At 45.2% G+C, this 18,040-nt stretch overlaps 1 protein-coding gene across 1 annotated transcript in view; it reads left to right on the top strand.

The window, feature by feature from the left end:
* DNAH9 (dynein axonemal heavy chain 9) overlaps window positions 1-18,040 on the top strand; it is a 351,242-nt gene that overhangs the window by 87,114 nt on the left and 246,088 nt on the right. The window contains exons 20-26 of the mRNA XM_036342089.1: window positions 641-1,511; window positions 4,667-4,797; window positions 5,588-5,714; window positions 9,548-9,700; window positions 11,060-11,185; window positions 13,427-13,666; window positions 14,003-14,163. Of these exons, the coding sequence (XP_036197982.1) occupies window positions 641-1,511; window positions 4,667-4,797; window positions 5,588-5,714; window positions 9,548-9,700; window positions 11,060-11,185; window positions 13,427-13,666; window positions 14,003-14,163 (1,809 nt within the window). The remainder of the gene's footprint in view (window positions 1-640; window positions 1,512-4,666; window positions 4,798-5,587; window positions 5,715-9,547; window positions 9,701-11,059; window positions 11,186-13,426; window positions 13,667-14,002; window positions 14,164-18,040) is intronic.

Here is an 18,040-nt window from a genome sequence, read left to right on the forward strand (position 1 = left end):
AACCACATGAGGAGTTTGAAAAATACCCCTTTCCTGGGTCCCGCACCCGAAGATTCTGGTTTAATTGGACTGGGGAGCAGCCTGAGCCTGGCAATCATCTAAAGTTTCCAGGAGATCTGCTCTGAAAATCCTACTAGACTGAGAGCCACTGCCCCAGAAGGAGCAATGCCAGGTGGGGTCCGGGCTGGACTTCTGAGGGCCAGCGCTGTCACTGAAGGACTGCCTACGCTTGTAGCTCCCAGAAGGAATCTGGCTTTACAGCACCTACAGTACAAGACAATGCTCGTCAAGTGATGTGGAAGCCAACCGTGGGGAGGCTAATGGGCTGGACAAAGGGGTATTCCCCCTCTACCCCTGGATGGGGAAGTTGGTAAAGCAGAGGATGAGAGTATTTTTACCTTCTCCACGTGAAGAAAAGATCCATGCGTGATATTCCTCTTAAATTGCCTTTCCCGCAACTGGTTATGCCTAGCCTATTCCAACCTCCCTGAATGTCCTTTCTTCCCAGGCTTTGGTGGAAGTCACTGCTCTTTGCTAAAATCCGAAGCGTTTAAAGATGTAAGCTGGTGTTACTTTGGGGATTCTAGGAAATGGGGGCCTGTCTGCCACACTTACAAAGCGAACACATTATGTTTTGTAGGTTTGATAGCACCGACCCTCATCAAAGCCTGGATGCCAGGCACATGGAGCTCCAGCAGATGGAATCCGCCATGGCCTCCATCTCCGATTCTGCCAGCTTGTTTGAGGTCAACGTTCCTGACTACAGGCAGCTGAAGCAGTGCCGGAGGGAGATCTGCCAGCTGAAGGAACTCTGGGACACGGTTGTCATGGTGACCTCCAACATCCATGCCTGGAAGGCCACCCCATGGAAGAGCATCAACGTGGAGGCTATGGACTTGGAGTGCAAAAGGCTTGCCAGGTACCTGCGGAACCTCGACAAGGAGGTCAGGGCCTGGGATGCATTCACTGGCCTGGAGAGCATGGTGTTGAACACGCTGACCTCCCTGAGGGCAGTGGCTGAGCTGCAGAACCCGGCCATCCGGGAGCGGCACTGGAGGCAGCTGATGCGGGCCACGGGCGTGAGCTTCACCATGGGCGAGGGCACCACCCTGGCGCAGCTTCTGCAGCTCCAGTTGCACCACTTTGAGGACGAGGTCCAGGGCATCGTGGACAGAGCTGTGAAGGAGATGGGTATGGAGAAGACCTTAAAGGAGCTGCAGGCCACGTGGGCCGGCATGGAGTTCCAGTACGAGCCCCACCTGCGGACCAGCGTCCCTCTGCTGCGTTCAGATGAGGACCTCATCGAGGTTTTGGAGGATAACCAAGTCCAACTTCAGAACCTGATGATGTCCAAGTACATAGCCTTTTTCCTGGAGGAAGTGTCGGGCTGGCAGAAGAAGCTGTCCACGGCGGACGCTGTCATCTCCGCGTGGTTTGATGTGCAACGGACATGGTCCCACCTGGAAAGTATATTCATTGGCTCCGAAGACATCCGGGCTCAGCTGCCCCAGGTACCTGCTCAGGGAATGCTGCTTGTTTCCTTACCTGAGCCAAGGGAAGAGTGCCCAGTCCCTGCATCCTCTAGGGCCGTGGTCGGCAAACTGTGGCTGGCAAGCCACATGCGGCTCTTTGGCCCCTTGAGTGTGGCTCTTCCACAAAATACCACATGCGGGCGCACACGTACAGTGCAATTGAAACTTCGTGGCCCATGCACAGAAGTTGGTATTTTGTCGAAGAGCCACACTCAAGGGGCCAAAGAGCTGCATGTGGCTCGCGAGCCGCAGTTTGCCGACCACTGCCCTAGGGCCTAGACTAGTGATGGCGAACCTATGACACTAATTTTTTTGGTTGATTTTTCTTTGTTAAATGGCATTTAAATATATAAAATAAATATAAAAAATATAAATCTTTGTTTTACTATGGTTGCAGATATCAAAAAATTTCTATATGTGACACGGCACCAGAGTTAAGTTAGGGTTTTTCAAAATGCTGACACGCCGAGCTCAAAAGGTTCGCCATCACTGGCCTAGACCTTCCCTTCTCTGCCACTCACCATGGCTTCACTCAAAGGCGTCTCCAACAAACATGACCTGACAAGTCAGGCAGAAAAAAGGGAGAAGGTGAAACACACGCTATCAGTTTGTTCATAGACGGGTGGGGAAAGAGAGGAGAACTTGGTTTTTAAAAAGTAAATACAAGAAAGGGGAGAAATATTAGTACTGCCATCTGGGATGAGCTGCTCATGGGTCTCCCCGCAGGTCATTACAATGCAGGTCTAGACTAGCAGGGGACTTGCTTTGCTGGCAAACTCCAGCTACTTCTCAGCAGTGAGCCATTCTGCAAACCCCATGTCTGCGCCAGATGCTAAATACCTGTCTTCAGCTAAATAGTGAGCGATGAATTTCTCTAAAACGTGTTCTCATTTCTCCCTTCCCTGAGGTTGATTGCCTCTTGTCCTAATTATTGTGCCATTATCCCGCCCCCCGCTCAGTGGGCTCTAATTCATTTACAACGTTTTTTATTTTTTGTGGCCTTTTTCTCTATCTCTTCAGCACAGAAAGTTCTTTGCTTACAAATCAGTTTGATTCCAAAATGTAACATGTAGTTCAGGTCTTGCTTGAAAGTTAAAGCACATTTCATTAAAACGTTATATGTTTCCAACTCATCCCACAAAAGCATATGCAATGTAATAATGCAGATTAAAGGTTGTACATTTGGAATGAAAGGCAACAGAGAAGTAACAATTCTGTTAGAGCCATTGTAATTCAGCCAAACTGAGCAAGCCAGACTTTTTCCCTCCAATGCCCATGATGGAGGAGGAGCAGGTCTCATTAGAAGGTAAGGACACAGGTGGAGACTTCTGTAGACTTTATAGGGAGCATTCGAGAACTTGCAATTACACATAATAAAGAATTAGCATCATTAACTTCTCAACACAGGTTGGTGTTAAAATATGTAAATATACATTCATTTTCTTTGTATTAGCAATGCAACAACAGAGGCAATTTCAAAACAACAAAATCAGTCATAATCTTACACTCTGACTAGTAGCTAATTACATTCAATTATGAGTATTTCCCAACTTTTGTTCATGTATGTACATAGTTTTACATAATTGTTCTTGGCATAACTATACTTTTTATCCAGCTCTTTTTATTCAAACATTTATGCTGGATATTTCCAATACGTCTGTACCCTTGATACTTTGTCATCTTTAATTGGAGTGAAATATCTCATTGAGGAATCATGATTTACTCAACCCTGCCCTCTGGTTGGTAAACCTTCTTAGGAGAGAGGTGTGGATGCAGAGGTCTGGAGCGGACAGGCCACCAGGGTGGGCTCGAGTCCTCATGCTCCCACTTGCAGGGCCTGGGCAAGTTACTTAGCCTCTCTCTTCCCTAGTTTCCTCACATGCCAATTGGGACTAATACTGATGCCTACTGCAGGAAGTTAATTGAAATAGTACACATCGTATACACCATTATGGTTGTTTGTATGCAATAATAATACCACAGCCGTAAGCAGGTGCCAGGTATTGGGATAAATTGCTTTGCATATCATATATTATTGTCTCAGTCATTTCAGCAACCCTGTGAGGGTGTGGGTGTTTGGGTGAAACAATGGTATCTATTTAATTTTGACATTACATTTGCTGAGGAAAAACTTACCTTGGTTATAGTACAAAACTTCTGCATGGACCCAGAAAAAACTATTGGGTTCACTATCTACCTGACTTAGGAATTATTGTTTAATGCCAGCAGCTCTCAAAGGGTGGTTCAGTGGCCCCTGAGGGGTCGCTGAGACCTTCTCAGGAGATCCTCAAGGCCAAACCTACCTTAATAACAAGCTAAAGTGTATTTATTGGGTTTTTATGCTCATTCCTCCATGAGCGGGCAGGTGGGCTTTCCAGGAGCCGTGTGACATGAGCTGTCACAACAGACCGAATGCAGAAGCAGACGGGAGAGTCTGGTCGTGTTCTGAGTTAGACCTGACACAAAAGAGATTTGAAGAAGTAAAACAATGCTACTTCTTTCTCTGAGTTATTTTGTTTGGAAAATATTATTTTATTTTTTAATATGTTTTTATTGATTTCAGAGAGGAAGGGAAAGGGAGAGAGAGATAGAAACATCAATGAGAGAGAGATATTGATTGGCTGCCTCCTGCATGCCCCCCTACCCCCTGGGGATCGAACCCACAACCTGGGCATGTGCCCTGACTGGGAATTGAACTGGGGACCTCTTGGTTCATGCACTGATGCTCAACCACTGAGCCACACCAGCTTGGCTGGCAAATATTATTTTAGACAAATACGTGTTATTATGGTAACTAATAAGATTAATATTGTTACTTTTTAAATGAATTAACACATATTTTTAAAATTTTTCAACTTCAAAATTTTTATAGCTTCTAATGTAGAGGATATATTGATGGCTATAATTGTCTACTTACAAAGAGGTTCAACTCTTTGTACTCCAACAATTGTTTTACAGTGTAAGGGAATATTAAGACCAAAATGTTTGTGAGCTCCAGGCTTAAGCTAAAGGTATTGCCTTCTTGGAGTCTTAGGACAGCCTAGAAACAGGTTTTCGTTCTGACTCGCTACGTAAGGGGGCTTCTTAGCATGGAGGGGAGTGGGAGTTCATTGTCTCCCTGTTTTTATTTGCAGGATTCTGAAAGATTTAAGGGCATCGACATGGACTTTAAAGAGCTCGCTTATGATGCTCAGAAAACTCCAAATGTAGTGGAAGCCACCAACAAGCCAGGGCTTTACGAGAGGCTGGAAGACATTCAGAGCAGGTGAAGGCTGCTTGCTGCCCCTTGGTGAGGACGGAGGAGGCCGGTCCTCCCCTCTGTCCCTGAGGTCCTCACTTCATTTAACCGCCCAAGGGAGCGAGCATGTGTCTGTGTGTGTGCCTTGGTTTGCTTGCACAGTGGGTAATACGGGGTGTAACGAGAGGTGTTTATCCTGATGGAAATGGATCAGTGTGGCGTCGGCAACTGCCCCTGCTGATCTCCACATGTGTTCTATGTGTTGCATGTTTCTGCGTGGAGGCAATGCCTATGACCTATGGGTCTAGTCCAGGGTTGGGCAAACTTTTTGACTCGAGGGCCACAATGGGTTCTTAAACTGGACCGGAGGGCCGGAACAAAAGCATGGATGGAGTGTTTGTGTGAACTAATATAAATTCAAAGTAAACATCATTACATAAAAAGGTACGGTCTTTTGTTTTTTAGTTTTATTCATTTCAAACGGGCTGGATCTGGCCCGCGGGCCGTAGTTTGCCCATGACTGGTCTAGCCAGTGGTCAGCAAACTGCGGCTTGGCAAACTGAGGCTCGCTAGCCACATGCGGCTCTTTGGCCCCTTGAGTGTGGCTCTTCCACAAAATATCGGCTCTTCCACAAAATACCAACTTCTGCGCATGGGCCACAAAGTTTCAATCGCACTGTACGTGTGCACCCGCACATGGTATTTTGTGGAAGAGCCACACTCAAGGGGCCAAAGAGCCGCATGTGGCTTGCCAGCCATGGTTTGCCGACCACGGGTCTAGGCAGACTGAGTTAGGAAGTTCTGTGTTTGCTCATAGATTGTACCTGTGTGAGAAGGCCCTGGCGGAGTACCTGGACACCAAAAGGCTGGCCTTCCCCAGGTTTTACTTCCTCTCCTCTTCTGATCTGTTAGATATCCTTTCCAACGGCACAGCCCCGCAGCAGGTAAGCCAAGGGAATGCTTGTAGAACCCCCAGAAGGACTGTGGAGCCCCAGCAGGGGGTGTTTCAGGTTCCCCATATGCCTCCTCCCTTCCTAACTTCAGAGCTTCCTCATTCCCAACCATCACTGCTTCTCAGGATGCCCTCTGCTCACCAATGGCTCTTTCTCCCTGCGGTAGAGTTGGAGAAGCTTTGAAGATGGCAAAATGATGCCTCTGGAGAGAGATCCACTCAATAGCAGTCAAAAGTCATAGCTAAGCCTGGCAGGTGCAGCTCAGTAGTTGAGTGTAGACCCATGAACCAGGAGGTCATGGTTCAATTCCCAGCCAGGGCACATGCCTGGGTTGTGGGCTTGATCCCCGGTAGGAGGCATGCTGGAGGCAGGCAGCCAGTTGATGATTCTCTCTCATTCTCTCTCTCTCTCTCTCTCTCTCTCTCTCTCTCTCTCTCTCTCTCTCTCTCTCTCTCCTCTATCTCTCCCTCTCCCTTCCTCTCTCTGAAATCAATAAAAACATTTTAAAAAGCTGAAGCTAAAACTCTCCGTGGGGAGATGAGATGGAAGCTGTGTTAACTTGACATCGGGTGGTTTAGTTGAAAGAGTGCATAAGAGAAGCCCAGATTTCAGGTCCCACCACCTGTTCTGGCCCCTTATTAGCCATATAGTCACTGCATATTGCTTCTTTGAAACAAACTTTTCTCATCTGTAAAATAGAAGAAGCCTACTGTGTTACAAGATTTTTAAATATTAAAGTAACTAATTGAAGCATTGTTGATATTCGGAGCTATAGTCAGTGGTTTTCAAACTTGAGCGGGTTCAGAATCAGCTGGAAGGCTTGTTAAAATACAGACTCCTAGGCCTGTCCTAGAGGGGCTGATTCAATAGGTATGAATTTGCAGTTCCAAGGATTTCCCAAGTGATGCTGCCGGTCTGGGGACCACACGCTGAGGGCCACTGCTATCTATGACGGAGGCTGAGTCTCACAGTGAATGATGGGAGGGAGGGATACTGTCTCTACTGCATGCTCCATGCACTTTCCTCCCTCTTCCCCAAAAAGATGTTTTTAGTTCTCTTATTTTTCTTAAGACTGAGGAGACACAGTCAAAGACTTTATTCAGAAGTCACTTGGATGAGTTCTCTTTCTCCTTCAGTGTGATTTTGTTACTCATTCGAAGTATAGCTGGGCTCTCTTTACTTTCAGTTTCAAGGTTTTCCACCTCATTTATTTGCTTGTTTGAATATGTAGCATTCTGAAAGTCAAACTATACACAAAGATGTGAGGTGTCTGTCACTCATTCCCCTATTCCCGCCATGCATCACCACCTCCTTCCCTCTTTGGGAGCCAATTCCATTAGTGTTGGTTTGCCTTTCCCATGTCTATATTCGCAAAGATAAGCAGGTGGACACTTACATTTGTACATTTTCTTCTTCCCATTTCCTTCTTACACAAAAGGTAGCCAGTTTTTTGGTTTTTTTTACTTAGTTGTATATCCTGGAGATCACTCCATATCAATTCAAAGATATCTCCCTCTTTATTTTTACATCTCCATCATACTCCATGGACTAATACAATGTAGTCTGGCCATAAGTTGTTGATAATATTTTGCAATGACAAATAATGCAGCATTAAAAAACTTTGAGCCTTGTATTATTAGAGGTTTACCTTCCAGTAAATTCCTAGAAATAAGACTGCGGGGTCAAAGGGTAAATGGCATGTGATCTTGGTAGATTTGCCACATGTTCCCTCATAGTAGCTGGGTCTTTTCCCATCACCACCGGCTTCTCCAACAGCTAAAAGATGGCACCCATGCCTAAGCTTTCCGTGCTTGTCACTAACTTTCTAACTTAGTGAAATTATGTTTTTGTTAAGGAGAAAGTGCTAAAGAGAGATTAATCCTAATAGTTATATCCCTTCTTTTTTCCCCTATAGATTAAAATATTTCCAAAGCAGCGCAGGCACAGTGGAGCTGAAATATTTATCACGCTAACATTCTGTTTTATAACTATATGTTCATTAATTCTATGTATAGGAGGAGGTCAGAGATCGTTGCCAGACCTTTTAAACTTCTGCACATGATATACTCATTCTTTATTCTTTATTTTTATTTATTTATCTCGTGGTTTGAGTAAATCTCTAAGTGGTGCCCCACACCTCCCACCCCAAGAGATAAAGCATGATAAAGTACTTCCCAATTCCTTCTACGTCTGTGACTCTCTTTAGTTTTCACATGTGAGTGATTCAGTGATTGGGTTTGGAATTCATGAGCCACAGCAAATTTCCCTCACATTCCTGCAGACTTAGCTCTGCTGTTTCTGCTTAGGGAAGTCATCTGAGCCTGCCTGCCTGCTATTTTCTTAACCTTTCTAGGTAGCCTGATTTCTTTCTCTCTGGATCTCTGAGATAAAAACTTAAATTACATTTTAATTTTAGAAAATTTGTGTCTGTTTAAATACTTGCTTTATTTTATTAATTTTTTCAACACATAATGAGAGGCTTTTTCCTACCTGAAAACCAAGGCTTTCATTCTCTTAAAATATTTTCCTTTCAGTAAGTTGAGATTCTGTTTTCTCTGTGCTCCATGCATCACCTTTATATATTCATGTATATTTTCATAGAGCATATATTTTCATGCATATTTTTATCTCTTAGTTCTCTTCCTTGGCATTCTGCAGTAATTTTTTAAGTTTACCCACCTTGTTTAATTTGCTTGTCTTAGTCAGTCCTTTAATATTGCTAACATTGTTGCAAGCTGTGCTGTGTCATTTGTTGGTTTCCTTACTTTATTTTTCTACCTCTAGCATCTCATCTGACCTTTCACCTCATTTTATAGAGCTCTTGTTTCTTTCATTTAATTGAAAACAATGCAAGGTGACCTTTTTCATAATGACTTCTGTTTCCTTCATTAAAGCTACACACACACACATCCTTACTCTATATTTTGAGTCCTATTTTCTCCTTCTTTTAAGTTGCAGGATACGTCTATGGTCCTATGTTGTTTGTTTAATGTTATTTATTCTTAAATTTAAGCAAAGGGTCATCCCATGAAGATCTTTGTCCTAAGTCACCATGATCTTGAACACCTTCACAGCCCACAAATACACAAACATTTTCATCTCATCTCATAAGCTAGAGAGCTGGTTACTGTAAGTGTAAAACTACACTCGGGGTTCCTGCAGCCGGAAGGGCCTTATCCTTCACAAACCTCCTTCAGAGAACAGTTTTCTGCTTGTTGGTCCTTCTGGAGCCTGCTGTTTCCCTCACCCCTGGACCACAGTGTGGCTCTGTCTAGCATTCCTTCTAGAGAGCCTGCCTGGGGCTCCCTGGTGAAGGACCTCTGTTTCTGAGACACCATGCTAGGGAGACACCCGGCACAGCCAGACTTTCTGCTGGAGGTGAGCCTGCCTGCCCTGGCTTTGGACCCTCCAGATGTTTGTCTGCTTCTCCGAAGCACTTCCAACAACTGGGTGACTTCTTCCACAGACTCCAGATTGGGGGTGTTAGCGTTCTTCTGCAGGCTACACTGGGCTGATCTCCGGCCCCACAGTAGTATTTTCTTAGGAAGAGGGTCTATGAAGTAACCATTTTTTCTCCAATCAATAGTAGATCATGTAGAACTTAATCAAACTTTGGTGGCTTCATTGGTTTGTAGCTAATACATAATTCCCACTAGTATTATATTACTTTGGCCACTTCTCATTTAGTTGGTTGCCATTGTCACGTCGCCATCATTCCCACAAGCTTCTTCTAAGTATTTGGTACCCAGCCCTCTAATAGCTGTCATATGCTAGACCTCTAAACAACACCTTCTCCAATCCGTTGCCATGGTTTCCCCTCATAGGTTCAACGCCACCTTTCCAAACTCTTTGACAATATGGCCAGGATGCAGTTCCAGCTGGACGCCAGTGAGCAGCCAACCAAGATAAGTCTCGGCATGTACAGCAAGGAGGAGGAGTACGTGGCCTTCAGCGAGCCCTGCAGCTGCAGTGGTCAGGTGCTGTGAAAGTCCTTTCCTCTCAAGTATCTGCCTTCAGATACAGTCAGCACTGACCTTCAGCATGGCTTTTGACCTTAGGCCAGAGCTGCTTTCTGTGTCCCATTGAACCCGCAGCTTCCGCTTCCGTTGACTTGATCCAACCCTGGAGCAGCCTCTCATGCCTGCTTTCCTCTCTCTGGGGAGGACGTGTGTCAGTGTTCATGTGTCTGCCTTAACCAAAGACCTGTGCAGAGAGGAAGGAAATGCACATAAACAGCTCCCTGAATTGACGAGAAAAGGTTTACAGTGGTTAGCAGTACCGGAGACTTTGACGTGACATCCCCTGGAACACCCCACAGGGAACCAGGAACACGGACATCTGCCCCAGGAGAAAACACCCCTTAAAATCAACCATTTTCCTGAGATGTCACTTCTCTGTTCAAATGCACCCCAGCGTCATTCCCTCCTGCAGAGCCAAGAACTCTGCCTCCAGATCTGTTTATAATTCAAGAAACATAGCCCAGCCAGTGCTGCTCAGTGGACTGAGCTTCATCCCATGCACCAAGAGGTCACCTGGATTCCTGGTCAGGGCATATGCCAGGAATCCAGGCTTGATCCCTAGTAGGGTGAGCAGGAGGCAGCTGACTGGTGTTTCTCTCTCAGAGATGTTTCTATCGCTCTCTCCCTCCCCCTTTTATTCTCTAAAAAAATCAATAACAACATTTTTTAAGAAAGAAACAAAAAGCATGGGACAGTTTTCTGCTTCAACCTCTTTACCATCCTTCACCATTACCACTAGATATAAGCCCTCTTCGTTCATTACCCTGAAATACCCAAGTACAGTAACAGCTGGAGAAAATATCTTTTGTAGTTTCACCTTCATCCACATGTGTCTTAGAAAGCAATTCTAATACTGAAAATAATCAGACTGCTTTATGAGAGGAACCCTAGGGTTTGGTTCAGAATGTACTCTTTTTGTAGACTGAGAAAGCATTTAGTTTGAAAAATATAACCCCAGTTCACATCTCCATTTTCATGGACAAAGTCATGAGAATCCACTGACTTATTTACACCTACCTCAACCCAGATTTCCTTTATGAACCCTGATGGCAGTCTGCCCTCCAACAAATCCCCTTAGCCTGCCACTCTGTCCTGTGTGTTCAATGGGAACATCCCCGCAGTTAGTTGAGCCTGGTGCTCACCTACAACCTGGGTTAAACCAATGAGCCGTCATCTCCTGTGCCTGTGGCAGCCATTGGAGTTGTCCTCAGGGCTTGGTTGCACTGTCTTCACTTCCTTGGGCTAAGAGGAAGGACACGTGTATTACTGATCATATCTTCTCAGAAACCAGGCGCTAAGCCAGAGGTCTTCTTTCAGGTGGAAACATGGTTGAACCACGTGCTTGCTCACATGAAGGCCACCGTGAGGCATGAGATGACCGACGGTGTGACTGCCTATGAGGAAAAGCCCAGGGAGCAGTGGCTCTTTGACTATCCAGCTCAGGTACATCCTAACCAGACCTTCATGGGCCCGGCTCCACTGGGCTCTTTCCTGGGGACCTTGGTCCACCTTCAGGGGTGACCAGACATCAGCTTCACTATTGGCTTCACAGTCAGAAGCTGGTCTGTGAGACATCAGCAAAAGGGAGTAAGAGAATTGTCAGCCGTGACCTAATTCAACCAAAACCTGGGGAGAGGAAAGGTTGTTGTTTTTTCCCTCACTGGCTGCAGTAGGGAGAAAATGTAAACAGGTCAACTGGTTGACCCAGACCGCTTTGTGCCAAGCTCACTGCTGAGTCCAGGAGACACCAGAAGGGACCAGGACCCTGAACCTGCCCTGCTGGAGTTCACAGACTGCGTTTCTTACAGATGGGCCTGGAGTGGTGAGCAAAAGGGCTCGGGGAACTCAGGGGCATAGGGCTAGGCAGTAGGGCCTGGGGACCACCTCCCTGAGAATATGCTGTTCAAGCCGAGGTTTGAAATAAGAGTTTATGAGGTAATGATGGAGGGGAAGAGCAGCCAAGCATGAGGGAAAGCCTGTGTAAGGTCTCAGCAGCAAGGGGAGCATAGTTTATCTAAGGAATTTGGAGGAACTGGGTGTGGTTGAAGCAAGAGTAAGCAGTGGCGGGAACAAAAGGCAGCAGAATAATTCTGGAGAGGAAACGAAGCTAGCTCTTATAGGCCATGTTAGGGAGTCTGACTTGATTCTAAGTCATGTCTGAATCCTTTAGTGGGTTGGTTCTCAGGAGGGTAATAGAGAGCAGGGAAAACTAATGAGAATTTTTTTAATGACTCTGGCTGCAGTATACCCCTCCTCCTTTCCCCTATTGGTAGCATAATACTAGTGTTGGTATATTTGGGATTGTAAGTATTTGCTGGTAATTGCAGTCATAGGAGTAGGTGAGGTTGCTCTTGGAAGATATGTAGATTGAAATGAGAGTATAGAACAAACCGATGAGCATCACTCAGAGGCTGGGTAGGTAGGGAGGAGCCAGTAAAGCAGAATGAGAAATGGTACCTTTTTAGGTAGAAGAAAAACCAGGGAATAGCAACTATGGAAACCAAAAAAGAAACTTCATAGCAGGCCAGAGGTCAATTATGTCATGTACTCCTAAGAGACCAAGCAAAATAAAGAGGCTGAGGAATGTCTGTGAACTTGGGGAGGCCATTTCAGTGGAGTGCAGGGGGCTGAGAAGTGAGAAAAGGGTGGGGAAGTATTGGCAGCAATTGTGACAGTGAGAAGAGAAGGGACATAGGTCTATACTGCATGAGGGAAGAGGTATTTTTAACAGTACAGTTGCTGCATCACATTCAAACCATACCAACAAGATGCCAATGCAGGAGGAACTCCTGTAACAAGACCCAATGTCTAAATCCAAAAGCAAAGTGGATAAACTAGGGAGTGGTGCCTTTACTGCAGCAGGATTCTCTGTTTCACAAAGTGGGTGACTCCCATCAGGATTCTTTGTTTACCTGAATCAGAATTTGGAGGCAGGGAAGTTTGCTGCCTGCTGCTATTGTAACATATCTTCTGACCATGTCTTCCAAAGCAAATGATCCTACAGGTGATCAGTGTATCTAACTTCTCCACCATGAAGAATCAAAATCATTGTTTTTCATATCAATTTTCCCAATAAACAGAAGAAATGTTCATTTGAATTCCTTTTCCCATTTATTAATTTTGAATTTCTGTATCACATTGAATTTTGGTATAATTCACCTTGACCTTCAAGAGTAGGCTTTCAACACTATAAGCTTTAAGAAATAAAAAATGTAGTGAAAGTATTACATACAAGCAAGATACACCACAAGTGATCAGCAATGGCTCACTAAACTGAAATACTCGGACCCCAAGAGGATTCAGGATGACAGCAAAGACTGAGTGTGTTTGAGATTTCAATCAACATATTGTTATTCTCCCAAGCACAGGATGGATGCTGCAAAACTGAATGATCAGTATAGTGATTTCTGAAAGCCACTGACAATGACTAGAGTAAGTCTTTGGTTGTTCTTAACCAAATGGTATACTTTTTAAGAGCAGAAAGTACTTGCCCCACTACGTTGCAATCACTTCACATCACCAAGGATTCACAGACATGGCTCACTTAATCCATGCTGGCGGAGAGAGTGGGAAGGGGCTATGCCACTCACACAGTCACATTCTGAGTCCCTTGGTGTGATGAGTGGACTGGTTTTGGAGACAGGCCTGGTTAATGGCTTTGCTGAGTGCCTCTTGTTGCCACAGGTGGCCCTGACCTGCACCCAGATCTGGTGGACCACAGAGGTGGGCATGGCCTTTGCCAGGTTGGAGGAAGGCTATGAGAGTGCCATGAAAGACTATTACAAGAAGCAAGTGGCCCAGCTCAAAGCCCTCATCACCATGCTGATTGGCCAGCTCTCCAAGGGGGACCGACAGAAGGTCATGACCATATGCACCATAGATGTGCATGCCCGGGACGTGGTGGCCAAGATGATTGCTCAGAAGGTGAGTACCAAACATGCAGGAGACCCCCTCTCTGTGGGAACACGAATATTGGAGTTAGGAAGAGGCTCACATACAGACAAAGCATGGGGGCCCAGACTCTGCACTGGCCATAGAGCTGGGAATGGATCAGGGTGTCTGCTCCGGCCTTCAAAACCCCCATAGAAACAGGTAATCAGAGCAGCTCATGCCTTCTGAGCTGTGGCAGGCACAGTGTGCTGTGCTCTTAACTAGAAGACAACACCCAAGTCATCCAGAGCCTATGTGTCCTGTGGCTAAGGGCCACCTGCTACCTGCTGGGCACTGTTTCACCCAGCTGCTCTGCCACTCTGCCTTTAGGTGGACAGTGCCCAGGCCTTTCTCTGGCTGTCCCAGCTGCGGCATCGTTGGGATGATGAGGCCAAACACTGCTTTGCCAACATCTGTGATGCCCAGTTTCTATATTCCTATGAGTACCTGGGAAATACACCTCGCCTTGTGATCACACCTTTGACAGACAGGTGAGTGCTGGCACCAGCCACTGACAGAAACCTGCTCTCTGGCTCATGCATCCAGTGGCCATCCACCATCAAGGCTGCTGTCACTCAGGTTCACAGAGTTGTAGGGGGAGGGCTTGATGAACACAACAGATGTAAAGTAAAACCAAAAGAACAAACCACAGAGCAAACCAATGAGCCATTAAGTAATTTGAGGAATTACTGGGCAGTCATATACACCTACATTCTAACACCAGCTCTAACCCATGCCAGCTGTGTGACCATGAGAAACTTGATCTCATTTTTGGTTTCCTCATCTGTGAAATGGAGGTAGTAACTCACACCTCACGGGTTTTGTAAGGATAAAAGACATCAATGCTTGTAAGAAGCTTAGTGTGTGTAAATGCTCAGTAAATGATCCCTATGATTATTTTCTTATCAATCAATCCGCACATTTATTCAGCACCTCTCACTCTGGGAATACAAAGATGAAAGCAAGGTAGTTCCTACTGTTAGGATGTTAGGATTTTTTAGGGAACCGTATTCTCTGTCATTTATATTAATTCATTTATGAATTCACGCCAGACACTGAGCTAGTCACTGGGAATGACTAAAACATTTCTTGCCCTTAAACTCCAATTCCAGTGAGGGAAATAGGACATATGTAGATAATAATTTAAAAAGCACAAGGGGAAAACGTGTAAGGCCAAGGAGGGCTCAAAGCTGTATGCTACAGATTTCCAAGCAAGGGACTTAGCAGTGTAAGCCTTCCTAGCACAGACGGGGGTCCCACCCGCTGTGGGAAGAGGAGGACTGGTAACACTTCAGGGAAGAGATCTTATCTGATCTGACCTACCCCCGAAGGATGTGTAGGATTCTAATAGGGTTTCAGTGGGTTGTAGAATGGCTGTTAGGGTATCATGAAATTGTACAGAAATCTGTGCATGTGTCACTTTTTCTAATGAGAGAATCTGTAGTATTCAATAATGGTTCAAGTGGTCTGGGATCCCCAAAAGTTAAAGAACTACTAATAAGAATTCTAGAAAATGATGTCCTAACTGGTTTGGCTCAGTGGATAGAGCATCAGCCTGTGGACTGAAAGGTCCCAGGTTTGATTCCGGTCAAGGGCATGTACCTTGGTTGCGGGCATATCCCCAGTAGGAGGTGTGCAGGAGGCAGCTGATAGATGTTTCTCTCTCATCGATGTTTCTAACTCTCTATCCCTCTCCCTTCCTCTCTGTAAAAAACCATTAAAATATATTTTTTTAAAAAAGAATTCTAGAAATTGAAATTCTGTGGGCAGAGTTATGGAAATGGGGAAACTCCAGACATGCTCCTGGAAGTCGATTCTTGAATTTTGGAGAGATAGTTGTTCATGAGGCTGGGAAAACGGGTAAAAGTCAGACTATAAATTAAGAAGAAGACATTTTTATTCAGTAAATACTGATAAACTGTTGAAAATTTTTCATCAGAGGAATAAAATGATGAAAACTGTATTTTATGAAGATTTATTTGACAGCAGAACATGGGCAAAGGAGAGAAAGGACAGGGGAATAAGGTCATGGTCCCTATGAGAAATAATATTTTAATTCTGCCAAGATTTCTGCAAATTCTAAGAGCTAGTGCCCTTTCCCCTTATAATTCCATCAAACACTGAATCTCTTCTTCTCCATCGTAAATTTTGAAGGATAAAATGGCCAAATAGAATCTGTGTCATCTTTTACTTAATTTTCGCTCTGCCTATTTTAAGTGTTATTGCATGTATCCTGGTTAAATTCTCAAATATACTTCTAAACAATGTTTAGTTAAATTGTAATCACTGTGCTCCTGGAATAGGATGTGGGAAATGCAGAGGAGTTGAAAATCCAAGCATCATCCACAAAGTAAGATCTCATGGTTTATCTCCCCCACCCCCATGCTTTTCACTTTGTAATTCATTTTCCCTGCTATTCTGGAAAGACCTTCCATCCAGAATCCCACCCAGACCACTCCCCACTTCCTCCTTCCTCGGGAACCCTGTAGAGGTCACACCACTGTCTTATCACTCCCCACTGCACTTGGACTAAAACCTGAGTTCCTCATGGGACCTAGTAGTTCCTACCAACCACCCTGAGGCCTGGCGCTGACCTGCCTGTTCCTTGATCCCTTTAAGTTCATTCCAACTTAGAGCCTTTTGCACGAGGAGTCCCCTCTGCCTGGAATGTCCTTCTCTTCCACTATCACCTTCTCACCCTTTAGTTCTACTCTCAGTTCTGAGGAGACTCTTTCTAACAGACACTCTCTCTCTGCGCACACACATGTACACACACACACACACACACACACAGCAATGACCCTGATGACTCACTCTGCTTGTCTTCTTCCTGACCTTGCCCACGTTCTGAAATGGCCTTGCTTGCTTGCTTGCTGGCTGCATTCCCTTTTGGAATATGAGCTCTGTGATCAGGAACCTCTGTGTTTTGTTTGTCGCTATGTCACCAGCACCCAGTAGATGCTGAATAAATACGACTCAGATAAACGAATGGTGGCTGAATGTTGAAGTATAAGAATGGGCAGAATCCGGAAGGGGAGGTTGACTCAGAGGAGGCACCTATGCAGGAGTCTGTCTGCGTCTCTGCTGCTGAAGGACACAGGGCAATGAGGTCATACGAGAAGTGATATTTCTGTCTTCTACTCTTAGCTGGGGACCACCCTCCTCCCTGCCCCAGCTTAGGCTACAAGGAAGACACCGTCTGTTCAGAGGGAGATGCAGATTTCTCTGCAGCAGGGATGGCAAAAGCAGTAGCAGCGTGGGGAGGGGAGGTTGGCATCTTCAAGGTTTGATGTGGGCTGCATCCGTTGGTGGGAACATTCAGTGAGGGTGAAAGGAGAAGCTTTCTCACCTGCATCTTCACTCGGAGTGGCCCCTCTCATGTTCCTTTGACTTTCTAGCGACTCTCAGCAAGACACCTCCCCTAAACAGGGAGGAAATCCGATACAGAATGCTCTGTGACAGTAATATTTTGATATATTTGCCTGGCCTGAACCATGATCTAATAGAACATCACTTGGAACAGAACAATGAAGCGCTCCTCTATCTGAGCAATTTAATCAGAATCTGTCCGTGATGACATTGGCGTTGATTTGCTCACTGCTCCACACCCAGGACCCAGCACCATGCCTGGCACATAGTAGGCACACACGGAATACTCCTGATCTGGATGCAGTGAAATGATTGCTGAGACTTTCAGGTGTGCCCCGCTTCGCCATACCATTCAGAATACTGCCTTCCCCTCCACTGACATATCAGACATTATCTCTCCAAGTGATAAAAAGTACAAGACTTGCTTTTCCCGGGGGCTTCATGCCTGCCAATGAGTTGAAGAAGATAATTACCTCTTTTGGACTTAGGAGTCTCTAGAACTCTAATGCTAAATGCCTTGTAGAGGGAAAGGCGAGGGCTTTGGCAATGAATTGTTTCTAAAGCAGGAAATTATCACCTCTTCTATGAAATAATGCAAATAAGAACTTGAAAGGAAGATTTGCTGCAAACAATGGTGCGTACCATATAGACCTTGACCTTGTTTTGCACATTAGACGCTTTTCCGACAAAGTAGGATGTTGTGAATATTTACATGGCAAATTCCATTTTCTCAATGACTTCCATTATTATCTCAAGAAAGGTTTTGCACAGAAAAAAAAAAAAATTGGCCTTAACACAGAAAAATCACATTTTAAAGAGCATCCAGCTTTCGCTGATGTGTAGCTTAAGTGCATTTAATTCTCTCCTGCCAGAGGAATTAATCAAATGGACAATTGATCCATGCAACCTTTGCACAATCATTAAAAGCACCCCCGCATTACAGCGCGTCCCACTGACTATGCCTGTTTCTTTGGAATTTCCCACCGCCTGCATGGGACT

Source organism: Myotis myotis, unplaced genomic scaffold, assembly GCF_014108235.1.
Source record: "Myotis myotis isolate mMyoMyo1 unplaced genomic scaffold, mMyoMyo1.p scaffold_m19_p_17, whole genome shotgun sequence".
NCBI classification, from domain to species: Eukaryota; Metazoa; Chordata; class Mammalia; order Chiroptera; family Vespertilionidae; genus Myotis; species Myotis myotis.